Source organism: Notothenia rossii, assembly GCF_949606895.1.
Source record: "Notothenia rossii genome assembly, chromosome: 8".
Lineage (NCBI taxonomy): Eukaryota > Metazoa > Chordata > Actinopteri > Perciformes > Nototheniidae > Notothenia > Notothenia rossii.
This window is the reverse complement of record NC_136906.1, coordinates 42,491,965-42,509,167: the sequence shown is the minus strand read 5'-3', so window position 1 is coordinate 42,509,167 and position 17,203 is coordinate 42,491,965. Positions and strand designations below refer to the sequence as shown.

The following is a 17,203-nucleotide window of genomic DNA, read 5'->3' as shown; positions in this document are numbered from 1 at the left end:
CTCTGCCGCCAGTGTGCAAAATCGATAGATTAATCTGCAACGGTTCGAGTCCCCTGTTGCAAATTTAGCAGACGGTTTGCAGCTGAGCCAGGGTAGTCGGGGTGATCAAAAACAGTGGACAAATGTTTAGAAAAAAAGAGTGTCGTAATCCACAGAAGAACTCAATGCTTCGGCCCAGGTTAATGCTTTGCCACGAAGCATAGTTAACACATAGTTAATTTTAGTCACATCAGAAGAAAAGGACAAGGGGCGCTGGCGAAATACCTTGTTGCATTGAAAAATAAATCCTCTGCATTTTTCCACCTCTCCGTGGAAGGCTCTGGGTCGGAGATGGGGAAATCCCGACATGGAGTGGATTCCTGAAGGAGATTGGAGGGTGGAGGAATTGCAGCAGAAGACGTCAGGGTTGAAATATGGGCTGCAAGATTTGTGATGTGATGTGGCATGGACTGATTGCTGTCAACTAAAGCTCTGATTAGCTGCTCATGTTGACCCAGAAGGTTTCCCTGATGAGACAGGGCGTGCTGAACAGCGGAGTGATCCGATCCAGTGTCAGAGAGGTTCATGACCAGTTCGTACTGTTAAGCTCTCCGAGAGGAGACTGAACTTTATTAAGCAAAAGGCTTTATTTCCCAAACCGGTTATACTGAACAGCTGAAGGAATAGGTATTCACAATGTCCAGGGCCAGGGAGTTTCTCCGGAGGTGGAGCGGAGGTCTGAAGCCAGGGATCCAGAGTTTGCAAGAGCGAGCAGGCTGGAGCAGGTGTGCGGAGATGCACGGAGTAACACAGGCGAGGTGAGCCGGGGATCCATAGCTGACAAGAGCAAGCAGGCTGGGGCAGGTGTGCGTGGAAGCAAGGAGGAACACAGTCGAGGGGTTGGTGGCCGGACGTGGCAGGCAGAGGAGTAGGCAGATGGATTCTGAACAGAGAGAGAATAAGTTGAGGATTTACAGGAACACTGAGATTAAGTTTTGCTAAGAGCTAAATACCAAGACGTATTACCACTGTGGTGAGACAACGAACTGGTGAATACTGGATGACGAAAACCGGGTATTTAAGCAAGTGAAGGTAGTAAGTAAGTAGATGAATCAGAGTGACGAGCAACAGCTGAGGGGATGAGTTGGCAGGAATCGAAAGTAGGTCAGCCACGCCCAGCCAGGAAGACAGACACACAGACAGACAAACAAACACAAAAAAACACAAAAAAAGGGGAACAGAAGGAGGAAGCACTGTAGATCCTCACACAAACAGCGTATACAAATGCACACCAATACAATTTGGTGAGCAAACAAATGTATGATAACAATGTGTTTTCTGCATTGCAAATGTCTTGAAAAAGTGAAAATAAAATTAGAAAGGGATTGCAACAAATTATAAATAGTTGTGAATGGACTGATTTGCCACTATTTACGTATTGTGGCTGGAGGTGGAAAGTCTATCTCTCTCAGTAATGTGAGTGTGTGTGTGTGTGTGTGTGTGTGTGTGTGTGTGTGTGTGTGTGTATGTGTGTGTGTGTGTGTGTGTGTATGTGTGTGTGTGTGTGTGTGTGTGTGTGCGTGTGTGTGTGAGTGTGTGTGTGTGTGTGTGTGTGTGTGTGTGTGTGTGTGTGTGTGTGTGTGTGTGTGTGTGTGTGTGTGTGTGTGTGTGTGTGTGTGTGTGTGTGTGTGTGTGTGTGTGTGTGTGTGCTATGTATCCAAGAAGAATTACCTCATCTTGTCAGTGTTTATTGAGCAACGTTAACCTCATTGTGAGCCCCACATGTGTGCAGTAAAAGAAAAGGGGGGTGGTAGAGGGGGAAGAACAGGATTTTTATGAAGTTGCAATCAAACCTGCCTTGTTTATATGTTCAAGTTCATCCAGACACGATGAGTCGCCCATCGTTGAAAACAAAGAGGAGATAAGGGGGAGAGGGGAGCAAAGCGTGAGGGGAAAGAAAGTAATGAGCAATCCTTTTTTTGGCATCTGATACTCTCCTTAGAACATTTTATTTTTGCCCTTCCTGGTGTTATTATAGATCTGCATAATTCCACAGTGAGGGAATGCAATGGAATAATTGCCATTGGATGCAATTTATACATTGCTGAGACATTCTCCCCAAAGAATCAGCCACTTTCCTTTTGGACCAAAAATCTCAACTTTTCACACATACAGTACCTTGATTTAATGGGCAGATCACCGTGACATTGCTGAAAACCTTCATGCTTCATAAGGGACATCTGAAATATTTTTCCAGCTGGTTTTGGATCTGAAGTGATGTCCCTCGGTCAGTCACCCTATGGGTCCAGGCTGAATTATGGTAACTGGTTTGCCGTGGTTACTAAAGATATGCATGGTAACCAGATAAATCCCTTTTTTTTGGCCATTTTTCTCACTTTTCATCTCGTCTGAAGCCTTCGCTTCCCCAATCAAACATCTCAACAGCTACAGAAGGGATTGCAACATTGTCAAAATGTCACTTTGTCCAAATTAACATATTGAACTCAAAGGAGAATACTTCTGTACTTTTTATTATTCTCAAATGGGCCATTGTGCAGAATGAGTAATTCACTTTTTGTAATTTATTACAAATAATAATAATACATTGTATTTATCTAAGGCTTTATCGGGTGCTCAAAGACACTTTACAGAGGTAAACAAATACGATGTAATTTGTTAGTATTTAATACCATGGTATTCATACTTTTACTTAAGTATAGGATCTGAGTACTTCTCCCAACACTGCTTATGTATGAATAACATAGCAGTGTTTAAGTGCTTTTTAGCAAGGCTGATTTCCATGTGCTATTTGGTTTCCTTTCTGATTTCCTCCCTTACTTCTGTTTCGTAAAACTGGTTCTAGAGATAAAACACATGTCCATTGTTCTCCAGATTACATTTCATTGTCTCTTGTGAGAACCTGATGTTAGAAATCATCTTTGTTTGATAACTCCAGCAAACCTGCTATATTCAGCCTCGATTCACCTCATGTTTCGGATTTCTGGTGCCAAAAAGATGAGATGCTGTTGGTTTTATTTCTGCGTTGCAAGTGCAGGCGGACGTCGCTGCACAGATGGTGATCACTGCAGTGTGTGTGCACTCCATATGTGCCGGTGTATACCTGGGCATTGCATGGAAGACTTGCAGTCTGCTGACCTTATGCTGCTTATTTTCAAGTGAACACACCCACACAAACACACACACACACACACACACACACACACACACACACACACACACACACACACACACACACACACACACACACACACACACACACACACACACACACACACACACACACACACACACACACACACAGAGAGTATTTTTAGCCGGCCTGAAGCCTGGGATTGTTCGTGAGCGAAAAGAAAAAAAAGACAGGAGATTTGGAAACCATTGTCTTTAGGTATTTTACACGTTGCAAAAGCAGCAGACTCCATCTTCACCAGAATCATTATTCAGACTAAACAACAATAGAAAGACAACCATTAGACATCCCCCCCCCCCCCCCCCCCTCCGTCCAGTTATACCACAGTTTAGGTGTTTTGACTGTCAGGTGTTGCTTCTAAAATATTTAGGCCAGTTTTGGGTGTTTTGTATAGGATTACTTTATAACCAATTTAATATTGTATGTTAATCAATGAACAAGACTAGTTTGTTCCGAAGCCAGCAACACACGCAGACACATGTTTTAACACACACGCTTGAATTTACCAGGAGACTGAAGTCCTCTCATGTGTGTATCAGCCATTGATATCCCTCACACTGAGAGCTAAAGGACAAACAGACTGCTGCTGACACTGAGGATGTTTTGTTTTTGTGTGTTTGCATATTTAACTAACTTCAGATTATTTTCGTCTCATGCACCAAATATAACTCCTTCATCATTTATGGGCTCTAAGGATCCATGAGGTTTCATAATGTGTTTGTGCTGAAGTGTTTAATAAGAGAACCAATCTGATATTAAAGAGAAATGTGTTTTATAAATGTGTGAAAATTGCATGTGCTTTCAAACCTCCCCCTTGTTTCAAATTGCAACCTGCAATCAGAGTTACGTACGTAAGCACGGTTCTCTGAATTTCAGATGAGGGTATTACATGGTTTTCTGTGGCAGTCAGTATGAATGAAAGAGTGGTGCTCTTAAACATTCATGTTCTTTAGCAGAGTGTTAAAGCCTAATCCACAGATTTTCCATAGATTATTTTCTGATCTAGAATACAGAATCTCTTGTTTTTATCGAGAAAAATATAACACCATTGACTATGTGAGAAAAGTGGTTTTGGTGTGAGGTTACTTATTGAGTTCACCTTTAGGGCCAAGCAGCAGAAATTAGCCTGAATACATTCAAAATGGTTCACCCTCTGGGGAGCATTGTGCTCTGTACATGTTATCACAATCTGCTCATCAGATATTTGCTATGTGGAAGTTTTAAGTTGGCCTGATGCTGGAAAAAAGGTCAGGATCATCTCTTGTAAATCATGAGTAACTATTTGGGTCACATGCATGGGCAGGGTTAGACTTCTGGAAGAGGTCTCTATGGCTTATGTGATGAGAGGTGGCTGACCTGATAGATCATCCAGTCAGAGTCCAACGTAGATCTCTGAGTGGTGTAATCTGCTTTAGTGTAAGAAATCATCATGCAATAACAGTTTTAGGGAACGCTTTAGGGCGTCCGGTCGCTTGCTCAAGGGCACCATGGCCCGGGAGGGGGGACCTAAATACTCCATATTTAGGTCTGTTCGGGGACTTGAACCGGTGACCCTACGGCTCACAGTCGAAGGCCCTACTGACATAAACACTAATTGTAAGTGAAAATAATAAATACATTTTCAAAAATGTGAATAAGGGAAGCAGCTTTCAATCTGCTCAATGGGACACATTCCCACTGACACAAGGTAAAAAAGAAAAATTGAATTAGGACTGAAACATCTGCTGAAACACAAAGTCAGCTCCTACCTGTGAACAAATAACTGAAGTTCAATGTTAGATTATTATAAAATATACATGCTATTTTCTTGTCAGATAAACTACAAAGATACTGGAAGGGCCATCGTACATGTTTCCTTTCCTTCATTGTCCTTTGTTCTGTGTTCCCAGCAGACAGATGAAGCCGCTCAGACAGACAGTCAGCCTTCATCACAGACAGTCCCTGAAAGCTCCGACAGCAAGGCCCAGCCCAAGAGACTGCATGTATCCAACATCCCCTTCAGGTTCAGAGACCCAGACCTCAGGCAAATGTTCGGCGTGAGTACTGAATGAAATTCATTCAATGTTAATGTTGATGTTTTACATTTGTATTCAAACAAAAAACAGAAATACAAAATGGTTGGGTTTAAATGTTCTGTTGGACCACAACAATATAAATCAATCACTGAGAGTTTTTTCTATTGTTTGTCTTCACAGCAATTTGGCAAAATCTTAGATGTGGAAATCATCTTCAACGAGCGAGGTTCTAAGGTACATGGTGTTTTTTGTGTTAGCATGTTTAAAAATGATTTTGTTGTGGTCCAGAATAATTGGCACAGCGAAGTAACACTGTTGGCTCTGATTCTTTGTGTTAGCTCAAATGTTCTTTATAATTCTCTATAAAAAACCTCACTTTTTAAACCCAAAAGCTAATATTAGTGTTGAGTAGTGTTTTATTGAAATATCCTCCTTAGAAGAAATTCCTTCTTTCATAGACTTATGTCTGTCACTTCCTTTCAGAATATTATATATGTTTTTATGTTCATATCTTGTGTGCTATACGTTTGATTATCAGTGTCATCTTTTGTATTATCTTTGCTGATGCCATGCCATTATTTTTGGTGCATTTGATTTACTCTCTTGTACTTCTTTAGACAAATCTTTTTTCCCAACTACATTGCCAACATGGGAATATTGCAGTGTATAATTTATATTTATCTACATTATGCAATAATCATAGACCTCTGCTATGAAAGCAGACATGTATGCATGTTATTAACCACTTGAGACGGGACAGTGCAGTTAATGAAAGGGGAAACAGATTGTGAGGCTTCAGTTCGAATCACTAACCATTGTGAATAAAATGTCTTACAGACAGTATTCCATTTTTCATTGTTCGCTTATACATTTTTACTGACTTATGTTCTATATGAATTAAAATGGCCGTTCACAAGGTTTTAGCTCCCAACAGCCATGGTCAACCATTGCAACAAAAACGACAGGCTGTCAAGCTTTGCATTTCTGAATATGACAAAGCAGTGTATGGGGCTCTAGTGAGAGCGATAATACATATCAAAGTTGGGAGGGTTGTATCTTCTAATCACCTGCAAGGAATGGTTTGCCTGGGGTGTTATACTAGCTGCAGTATGCAATGCAATGTTAGCATTAGTAAAACCCCATTCCAGACTTGAACATCCACTGCATACACAGTATACACTTACAGAGTTTGAGCTTGCGTCTGCAAACATAGACCACAAAAACAACAAACAAACTTGATATGTTCCCTAGAACACTCAGGTTTAGCCTCATTCTTTTAGCATGCTATCATTTTTGTAGCACTTGGGTGCAAATTGAAAACCCATTAGAAAGGTTACCACTTTAAAAGGATCCAGCCAACTACTCAAAGTTAAATTACGGCCAACAAAATCAATGTTCTCTGACTAAGAATGGCAATACTGATGTCGCACCCGTACAACCAGAAATCGTATGTAACCATGTCGTCTACAGGTATATATTGGTGCAGGACTTAGTCCTGAAACCCATAAGTGAGTCAGCATTTGAACACTTTCATTTTCATTTGGTCAGATGTCTGAAATAATATCTGTGGTTAAAACACGCTTTAGAGATATTCATTATTTGTCCATAAATTATGTCATTAAATACACCATTTGTGAATGAACCAAGCTTAGCAGTGGTGATAAGGTCGTAGACTGTCTATAGCCTTAATTATGACTTTAATTCTGGCGATTGCATTAATGCTTCAAAAAAAGTATGATTAACGTGTGTTTCTCAGAGATGTTATTTTCTGCAATATTCCAAAGTCCAATGAAAAATTCCATTGCTTTTTGTCTAGGGTCTTGCCTTTCGATGCTAACTTCCTGGTCAGCCTAAAAATGTATGTCATCACTGTACCACTATGTATTAAAGAATCTAAGGGGCAGGGCTTTTTAAAGGGTCTGTCTCCTCTTATCAATGATTTGCATTTTTGCACAGACTTGTAATAATATTGTATATTGATTAATATAGCATTCTGAAGAGATACTTGTGTGATCCACTGTGCTTATTTATTGAATCAGGAGGTTGTTCACTGTAATGACGAGTATCACATGTGAAATATAATGTGCATGTTGTTCTTGCCTCTCTCTGTCCTGCATGCAGGGTTTTGGGTTCGTAACGTTCGAACATAGCGTGGACGCCGACAGGGCCAGAGAGAAATTACACGGAACCGTGGTAGAAGGCCGTAAAATAGAGGTGCATGTTCTCAAATACTTCTTCCTTCTCCCTATCCCCCTTTTCCCTGTGTGTGTGTGTGTGTGTGTGTATGTGTGTGTTTGTGTATTTGTGTGTGAGCGTTTGACTGACGACTGCCACATCCCACTTCAAGCCATCCAAGCCGTATCGCCTCCCTTTCCTTGTGCATTTTCATTTACCAAACACAAATAATATCCACATATTATATAGAACAACATGATGGTATGATTAAGACCTTGCTTGTTTTATTATTAGTTTCTTTACATTTGTTTTCCCTTTTCCTGTTTTCCTTGTTTTTGTACAGCTGAGGCAATTGGCTTGACCAAAGGTTTAAGTCTGAAAGTCGACACGACCAGGAATTAAAAACTTATTTTGGCCAATATTTTCTATGTTTATTGATGAAAGAAGCTTTCCCGCAGAAATCCAATTTTGCTTATCCACGGACAGAGGAAGTACTTAAGAACTTGAGAGACAGGCAAGGTTTACAGATAAATACTGAATCAATCAATCAATCAATCAATCAATCAATCAATCAATCAATCAATCAATCAATCAATCAATCAATGTTTATTTATATAGCCCAATATCACAAATGTTACATTTGTCTCAGTGGACTTCACAGTTTGTAAAGAATATCAGTATGACAATATGACACCCTCTGTCCTTAGACCCTCACATCGTACAAGGGAAAACTTCCAGAGAAAACCCACAGTTTAAAGGGAAAATGGGAGAAACCTCAGGGAGAGCAACAAAAGAGGGATCCCTCTCCCAGGACGGACAGACGTGCAATAGATGCCGTGTGTAAATTGAAAAGATAATACATTTGCAACATAGGTAGTCCAAATGTTTGGAAATTCATGTGTGTATAATAGGAAGATGAATCCACGAGGATATCCATCCAGGACTCAAGATCCAGGACTCGCGATCCATGACACAGGACCGCAGGATCATCCATGACTCCGGATCCCGGCGTATATAGACACCAAAAAGAAAGACATTTGGGGAAGCTGGGTTAATCGGAACATGAGAGTACACAGGTATAGACAGAGAGAAGGAAGAAGTAAGATGTCCCCCGACAAACTAAGCCTATATCAGCAAAAATAGGGGCTGAATCTAATCAGCCCTAACTATAAGCTTTATCAAAAAGGAAGGTCTTAAGCGCACTCTTAAAAACAGATAGGGTGTCTGCCGCGCGAACACAAACTGGAAGCTGATTCCACAAAAGTGGAGCTTGATAAGAAAAGGCTCTGGCTCCCATTGTACTTTTAGAGACTCTAGGAACAACCAACAACCCTGCATTCTTGGAACGCAATGCCCTAGTAGGACAGTAGGGTATAATGAGTGCTTTAAGTTAAGATGGCGCCTGCCCATTAAGGGCTTTGTAGGCGAGAAGAAGAATTTTAAATTCTATCCTGTGTTCTATAGGGAGCCAGTGTAAGGCAGCCAGAACAGGAGTAATGTGGTCCCTTTTCCTAACTCTGGTGAGTACACGAGCTGCAGCATTTTGAATCAGTTGAAGCGACTTGACTGACTTCTTGGTACACCCTGATAATAATGAGTTACAATAATCCAGCCTTGAAGTAACAAATGCATGGACTAGTTTCTCTGCATCGTTTTGAGGCAAGATATGCCTGATTTTTACAATGTTACGTAGATGGAAGTAGGCGGTCCTTGAAATTGATTTTATGTGGGTGTTAAAGGATAAATCCTGATCAAATATAACACCAAGACTCCTTACAGTGTCACTGGAGGCCAAATTAATGCCATCCATAGTTAGTATATCTTTAGATAATTTGTTTCGTAGATTCTTCGGGCCAAGTACAATAACTTCAGTTTTGGTCGTGTTTAACATAAAACATTTTAAGGTCATCCGCGTTTTTAAGTACTTGAGGCAGTTTTGAATTTTATTTAGATGATTAATTTCATCAGGCTTGATTGATAAATATAGTTGAGTATCATCCGCATAACAATGAAAGTTTACAGAATGATTCCTTATAATATTGCCTAACAGAAGCATATATAGTGTGAACAAAATAGGTCCAAGCACTGAGCCCTGTGGCACTCCATGGCTAACTTTGGTTTGCATGGAAGATTCATCGTTGATACGTACAAACTGAGAGCGTTTAGATAGATAGGACCTAAACCAGCCTAAAGCAGTTCCCTGTATGCCAACTAATTGCTCTAGTCTTTGCAATAGGATATCATGGTCGATAGTATCAAATGCAGCACTAAGATCGAGCAAGACAAGAATAGAAACAAGTCCCTTGTCTGAGGCTATTAGAATGTCATTTCTGACTTTAACCAGAGCTGTCTCTGTGCTATGTTGTGTTCTAAAGACAGACTGAAAATCTTCAAATAAATCATAGTTTTTTAAGTAATCACACAGCTGTTTTGCGACTGCTTTCTCAAGAATTTTTGAGAGGAACGGAAGATTAGAAATAGGTCTATAGTTGGCTAAAACCTCTGGATCGAGGTTGTGCTTTTTAAGAAGCGGTTTTATCACTGCTACTTTGAATGATTGTGGAACATAGCCTGATAATAAAGACATATTCACAATATGTAATAAAGAAGTGCTAATTAATGGAAAAACTTCTTTTAACAGCTTAGTTGGAATCGGGTCTAAGATACACGTTGATGGTTTAGAAGAGAGAATCATTGAATTTAATTGTTCAAGGTTTATGGCTGAAAAGCATTATAGTTTACTATCTAGTGTAATATTAGAACTTACGTTTCCGGGAGCTGTTGATAATACTATACTGGTCAAAGGCAAGAGGTCATTGATTTTGTTTCTAAGAGTAACAATTTTATCATTAAAAAAGCACATAAAATCATTACTACTGAGTGCTATGGGAATAGAAGGCTCAGTCGAGCTGTGGCTCTGTCAGCCTTGCGACAGTGCTGAAAAGAAATCTTGCATTATTCTTATTCTCATCTATTAATGAAGAGTAGTAGGCTGCTCTCACTTTACGCAGTGCTTTCTTATATTAATTGAGAGTAATATGCCAAATTAAATGAGAATCTTCAAGTTTAGTGGAACGCCATATCCTTTCAAATTGTCTCGACTTTTGCTTTATTTTGCGGGTTTCGGCATTATGCCATGGAGCTTATCTATGTTGTTTTATTTTCTTATTTTTCAAAGGAGCAACAGAGTCTAATGTTTTTCGCAGCGCATCTGTAGCACTATCAACAACATGATCAATTTAGGGTGGTGTACATTTTGTATAAGTTTCCTCCCTTACATGCTATCAAATTAAGTATTGGTGGAATCTCTTCCTTAAATTTGGCTATAGCACTAACAGATAGGTTTCTGCTGCAGGAGCTTTTGACTAATGCTTTGTAGTCTAGTAACAGTACTTCAAAAGTTACTAAGAAATGGTCGGATGAAGCAGGATTATGCGGTTCGACTAATAGTTGCTCAATTTCAATACAATAAGTCAGAACAAGGTCGAGAGTGTGATTATAGCAGTGGGTTGGTTTATTTATACTCTGACAGAAACCAACAGAATCTAATATAGAGTTAAATGCAACAGTAAGGCTATTTTTATCATCGTCAACATGAATATTAAAGTCACCTACGATAATTACTTTATCTGTTTTAAGTACCAAAGTTGATAAAAACTCAGAGAATTCTGATAAGAATTCTGAATAAGGACCTGGTGCACGGTACACTGTAACAAATAAGATTGGCTGCAAAGTTTTCCAGGTCGGATGCGTAAGACTAAAAACGAGGCTTTCAAAGGAGGTATAATTAAATTTTTGTTTAGTATTGATAAGTGAACTTGAGTCAAAGATTGCTGCAACTCCACCTCCTCGGCCCGTGCCTCGGGCAATATGAGTATTGATATGGCTGGGTGGAGTGGCCTCATTTATGCTGACATATTCTTCATGTCTCAACCAAGTTTCAGTGAGACAGCATCTATTTATATTATAATCTGATATTAAATCATTTACCAATATTGCTTGAGATGCTAGAGATCTTATGTTTAAGAGACCACATTTAATCTTCCTGTTTGACATTGAATGGCTATTTCAATGTCTTTTGTACCTTAAGAAAAATAAGAGCAGACACCACCAGCCTTCAAGCATAACTCTGTCCATTTATCACAGTGCAGTTGCAATCTTCCATATCTTTTATACAAGGCAATATCTGCAACTGTACCTCGAGAAGATGCATCATTCCACTATTTTGGGGTTCCTATCCCATACCTGAATTTGCAGGTCTATATATAGAAACAATTCAAATACCTTCTTTGCAGCTGTAGCAACACAGCCAAAGATCATTCTCCACCATTATTACATAGTGTGTGTATATTGGTCGTCCAAAACGTTACCCATTATGCAATGATTATATTTTGTGAGATTAGGAACCCAGATACCAATATTAGATTGGATCAGTCTCACCCCTAGTACCTATTGATACAATATCTTCATCTATATGGCTGTATATGACCATGAGGTTGGGAATGTAGGTTGAGATGTAAATAAAGAGCTCTCAGCTTCCTTTTCACCATGCAGACCTGTTACAGTGTATCGATCATTTGATCTTCACTTTAAAACCCGACATATTCCTCACTTGAGGTAGTGACTACAGCCAAACATATTAAGCTAACAAATAGCATTCAAAGTTTCTACAGCACCTCCCTTACTGGGAAGCAGGTATCTCAAGCTGAATTAATCATCAAACCATCAGTCTGTGCAAGGTATACCCTACACCCTAATGCTATAGGCCTAAACCCCTTCTACCATTAGAGTCAGTTTTTTCTGCGGCACGCCAGGAGGTAACCTCAAGGCCCTGGTTGAGGGAGTTGCTACCCGAGTGTGTGGAGGACTGTTTTGGTAGCTTTGAGGTCAAGCCTATTTCCCGGCCTGCTAGCCCCATACATGCTAGCTCCCTGCCTGTGTGTTCCATCTAGGGATGGGTATCATTTGAAATGTATCGATTCCGATTCCGATTCCGGTTCTGCTTATCGATTCCGGTTCTTATCGATTCCCCGTTTCGATTCCAAAATTGTAAAAGAAAGAGGTCAAACGTTTAGAGAGCAAAAATATCTTTATTCTTTTAAGCTTTAACTGAAATTTTTATAAATAAAAAATATACATGCAATACAAATGTATTGCACAATAGCTGTGCTTTATTTTAACTGAGCTATGCCTGTGGCAAGCTATTAACAGGCATTACACTGTGCCCTGTCTTTTTCATTTTTTTAGTGTAGTGGAGCCTCACTTTAGAGCGTTTACCGCGACCCATCTTTTGTGTTATGAAGTGACTGAGCAAGTGAACTGTCTACGGGAGGGTGGGGGGAGCCTCGCTGCGGGGAAACTGTGGACCTCTGTCGCCGCAACTTACATGATGCCGTTTAAAAAAAATAAGGGCGGTGCCGGCTGTCAGCGTACCGAGCCGGCCGTCAACGGCACGCTGACGACCGGCCGTTCTGTGATTCTCCAGAACACACAGATGGCCAGTCCGCCCTTACTCTGTATTCCACCGGATCACCGCCGCGCAGACGGACCCGCGGCATAGACGGACCCGGTGGAATACAGGGTCTACCGCGTTTAGGAACCGTTAAGCAGAACCGAAATTGTTTATTTTGTATGGGTACCTGGTACCCGGCATTTTCTTATCGGTTCTCATCTGGAACCGAGTTTCGGTTACCAACCCTAGTTCCATCTGGATTCAACCCCTGGTTCTTCCCCAGTTCCTGCTCCTGTCCAGGAGCCGTTCTCTGGTACTCGTCTGGCTTTTGGAGGTCCACGGAGCCTCCAAAAGGCTCCTAAGAGAAGGAGCCGCAGGTCCAGGCTAGCAGCCCGAGCCCCAAAAGCCACACTTTGTACTCCAGTACCATCCCACACAGCCATGGTTCCGTGTTCCAGTTCCTTACCCAGCGGCCATGGTTCCGGCTCCAGAACCGGCCCACCCAGCCATGGTCCCGGCTCCAGAACCGGCCCACACAGCCATGGTTCCAGACCCAGTTCCGGCCCCAGTTCTGGCCCCAGCGGCCATGGTTCCGGCCCCAGTTCTGGCCCCAGCAGCCATGGTTCCGGCCATGGTTCCGGCTCCAGTTCCGGCCTCAGCAGCCATAGTCCCTCCTCTAGTCGCTCCTCTAGTCCCTTCTCCAGTCCCTTCTCCAGTCCCCTCTCAAGTCCCCTCTCTAGTCCCCTCTCGAGTCTCCTCTCGAGTCTCCTCTCAAGTCCCCTCTCGATTCACGTCTCAAGTCCATACCCAATGTCCTGGTCCGTTGGAGGTTCCGCTGGGGGTCCTGCCAACTCCATGTCCTGTCCCGTTGGGGGCCCCGCCGACTACTCTTCTGCCGGGGGTCCTGCCAACCCTATGTCCTTTGCCGTTGGAGGTCCCGCCAACTACTCTTCTGCCGGGGGTCCTGCCAATCCTATGTCCGTGCCGTTGGAGGTTCCGCTGGAGGTCCTGCCAACTCCATGTCCGTTCCCATTGGGGGTCCCGCTGACCACTCTTCTGCCGGGGGTCCGGCCAACCCTATGTCCTGTCCCGTTGGGGGTCCCGCTGACTACTCTTCTGCCGGGGGTCCTGCCAGCCCTATGTCCTGTGCCGTTGGAGGTTCCGCTGAGGGTCCTGCCAGCTCCATGTCCAGTCCCGTTGGAGGTCCCGCCAATTACTACTCTCCTGCCGGGGGTCCTGCCAATCATATGTCCTGTTCCTCTGGGGGTCCCGCCGACAATTCTTCTGCCGGGGTTCCTGCCAACCCCTTGTCCTGTTCCGTTGGAGGCCCCGCCATCACCTGTCTCGCCGGGGGTCCTGCCAACTCCTGGTCCTCTTCGGTGGGGATCCTGCCGAAGCCTGTCCCACCGGCTCCGGATCCTTCTCGGCCTCCGGAGCTGTCTGGTCTTCGCCCTCGAGCCCGGCCCCCTGAGAGCCGCGGTCTTCACCCTCGAGCCCGGCCAGTTTTGTATGTCTGGTTATGGGTGTTTTTCCTCCTTGTATATTGTCTGGTCCTTCTTCTTTGTTTTTCCCCTGTCGTTAGTTTCCCTGGTGTCTAATTGTCTGATTGTGTTCACCTGTCGCCCTTGTGTTTCTCCTCCCCTGCACGGCTGTTTCTCATCTTGTGATTACCCCTCTCTGTATTTAGTCTTGTCTCTTCCTGTGTTCAGTGTTGGTTCGTTATTTTGTCGTTCCTGTTCCCCTTCATGTTGGTCTCTGTCACCTTTGTATTGGATGCTACCTGGTACCTGTTTTTGGATTCTTGTTTTTGTTTAGCTTTTGTTGAATAAAGCTCACCTTTTGTTTCCTTTTGAAACCAATTTCCTCCTCATTCTGCATTTGGGTCTTAGTTTTCCCCAACCATGACACAATCAGTGTTTGGCTAATCAATCAATATAAAGATTGTTGCCTTGGTGGACCTATATTCATCTCTGACTATTAATCAGACCTACTAATTGATCTATCAGAAGCTATTGAGTATAACTGGATCGGCAGGGTCTTACTTGTACTAACTTCTGGAGAACCAGGTTCAATCGACTGCTGTTTTAAGGCAGACAATGTTGTAAATCTGTTAAAGCAATCCCGTAGGATCTGGTATCTGTAATGAGGTGTGGCCCTACCTAGGCGTGAGTGTTCAATCATACCTTAAAGCAGAACTTGATTTAACCTGGTTCCCCAGAAGTTAGTAGAGGTAAGACCTTGCTGATCCAGGTGGAAACTTGCATAGACTCAATAGCTTCTGATAGGTCAATTAGTAGGTCTGAATAATATTCTGAGATTAACACAGACCCGCTTACACAACAGGTTCACACAAAGCTAAAGGGTCAGTTATGCTTTCAGAGACCGGCTGACAGCTTTTACTGAGAGAGGTGAAAGAGACGTTTGTGCAGTGGAATGATTGTAAAGTTTTCTTGGCCACATGAGTAAGATGCTGCTTATTCCTTTCTCACCCCCTCCTCCCCCACCATACTTCTAACGGTAGCTTGTTTAGGGCCCCATCCAACACAGTTAAATCGGTAACAGTACACAAACAAGTGTGCGGGGCCAAGAGGTTTGGGAATGGTAAGTGTGGGCCAACGAGCCGTTCTGCCAGCATTTCCTCTCTCTTCCTCTCTCTTTGGAACGTTTGCAATGCTGAAACTCACATGACATTTATTTTTGAATTGTGGTTGAGTTGATGCTGTATATTGACATACATATGTTCTTGCGTGTCGGCGTGAGTGCCCATTCACTAAGTGTTCTTCTGAAGCTGCGTGTGCGAGCAATACTGACTGAGATTTGACTTTGTTTGCACATCTATCTGAGATTGTTGGAAACCCATTTATTCATTTATTTTCCTTTACTTTGGAAGGCAATGGACCCTCATTTTATTTTTCCCCGTTAGCTGTTGTTTGAATTTGGAATGATTTGATTGGTTGATTGACTTATTTATTTGAGTACATCTATTTCTTTGGTTGTTTTGATCTTAATATTGATTCTTGCAATCACTTAGAGAGACTGTTGTCTGAGTGTGAATGCTCCGTGTTGCTTTGGTCACAACAGTTCTTCTCACCACTTGAGGTTGACTGGATGTTGCGTAATGCTCCCAACATATTGCCTTCTCCCCTCCCCCAATGACATTTTCTTTGTCCGTTTTTTTCTCCTTCTCCCCCGCCCCCAACACATGAATCTTTGGGTTTAAAAAATGTCATTTTGCTAAGTGCATCTGTTGTTTCTTTACTTTTGTCTGTAAGTTATTGTAATCTCACTACATTTGGGGAGAGCATGCCGGTAATATGTCAGAAAAATAAAACCTATGCAAATTAGATAGATAACTGATTCGTTTTGAATGTGTGATCAAGTGTTTCTGAATGCAATTCTGAAAACATACAAATGATATTCTTTGTTTACAACATTGGGCCTATCTATGCATGCGGATTTATTGTAGCACTTACTGGTAACTCATAAGTATCATAACTCATGGACCTGTTTTATCTACCGTAGGTCAACAATGCAACAGCCCGGGTAATGACAAATAAGAAGACTGTCAACCCATATGCAAATGGTAAGGTCAAATCAGATTCTACAGCTAAATAAAGTCCAGAAATGAACCCAAAGCTCATGGTAAAAAAGGGTGAAGACTGGGTAGGGGTCAGGATGTGATCAAGGCTTTTGACCCATACAAACTTACAGAGCTTTAACTGGGACTATGAACTAAAAACCTACTGAAGCAGCATTTTTTTTTTTTAGCATTTATGTCTTCACTATCCAAGTTCGAACATAATTATTTAAAGGATAATTTTTATCTAAACATCAAGAAAGCCACTTCAACAAGTTTGAAGATGATGTAGATTTTACGAGTCATATAATAAGGTTATTTACATCCCCACCAGAAGAAAAATATAACATTTTTCAAGGGTGTAAATATTTTATATACATACACTGTATGAATGCATGCAATGCTTTGTCTCGAAAGACCACAGTAAAAAGTGTTCAGTCAATCACATAAGATGATCGGAAAGTACATCTAACCAGTTAACCAGTTAAGCCCGAGCCTGTTTTTCAGGCCTCACGCTCGAAAATGACATTCCCAGAACAAATTACTATAACTTCACTTCTAAAAGGGGTATAAATGGTTAATATTGTCTGATAGCTGAGTTTCTTCCCGTTAAGTGGGTATAGCACATTCATAGTTTGTTAAAGGTTAAGAAGCCCTCAGACGTTGTTTCTTGCAAGATGTTGCGTTTTGCCCCAGGAAAAAAACTTACTAGGCCATCAGGGTGGGTGGAGGGGGTCAGGAGGATGGGATTTTGGGCTGACAGCCGAGGAGCACAGTGGAGGACCCGGAAGGGA

The 17,203-nt window shown here is 42.0% G+C and overlaps 1 protein-coding gene across 1 annotated transcript in view; it reads left to right on the top strand.

Annotated features, from left to right (window-relative positions):
* Positions 1-485: 485 nt before the first annotated feature.
* Positions 486-17,203, top strand: part of LOC307016200 (RNA binding protein fox-1 homolog 1-like) — a gene marked incomplete at both ends in the record, with an annotated part of 169,923 nt that continues 153,205 nt past the window's right edge. Inside the window, 6 exon segments of the mRNA XM_079645243.1 lie at positions 486-575; positions 684-878; positions 5,080-5,226; positions 5,386-5,439; positions 7,327-7,419; positions 16,355-16,415. Coding sequence (XP_079501369.1) covers positions 486-575; positions 684-878; positions 5,080-5,226; positions 5,386-5,439; positions 7,327-7,419; positions 16,355-16,415 — 640 coding nt within the window.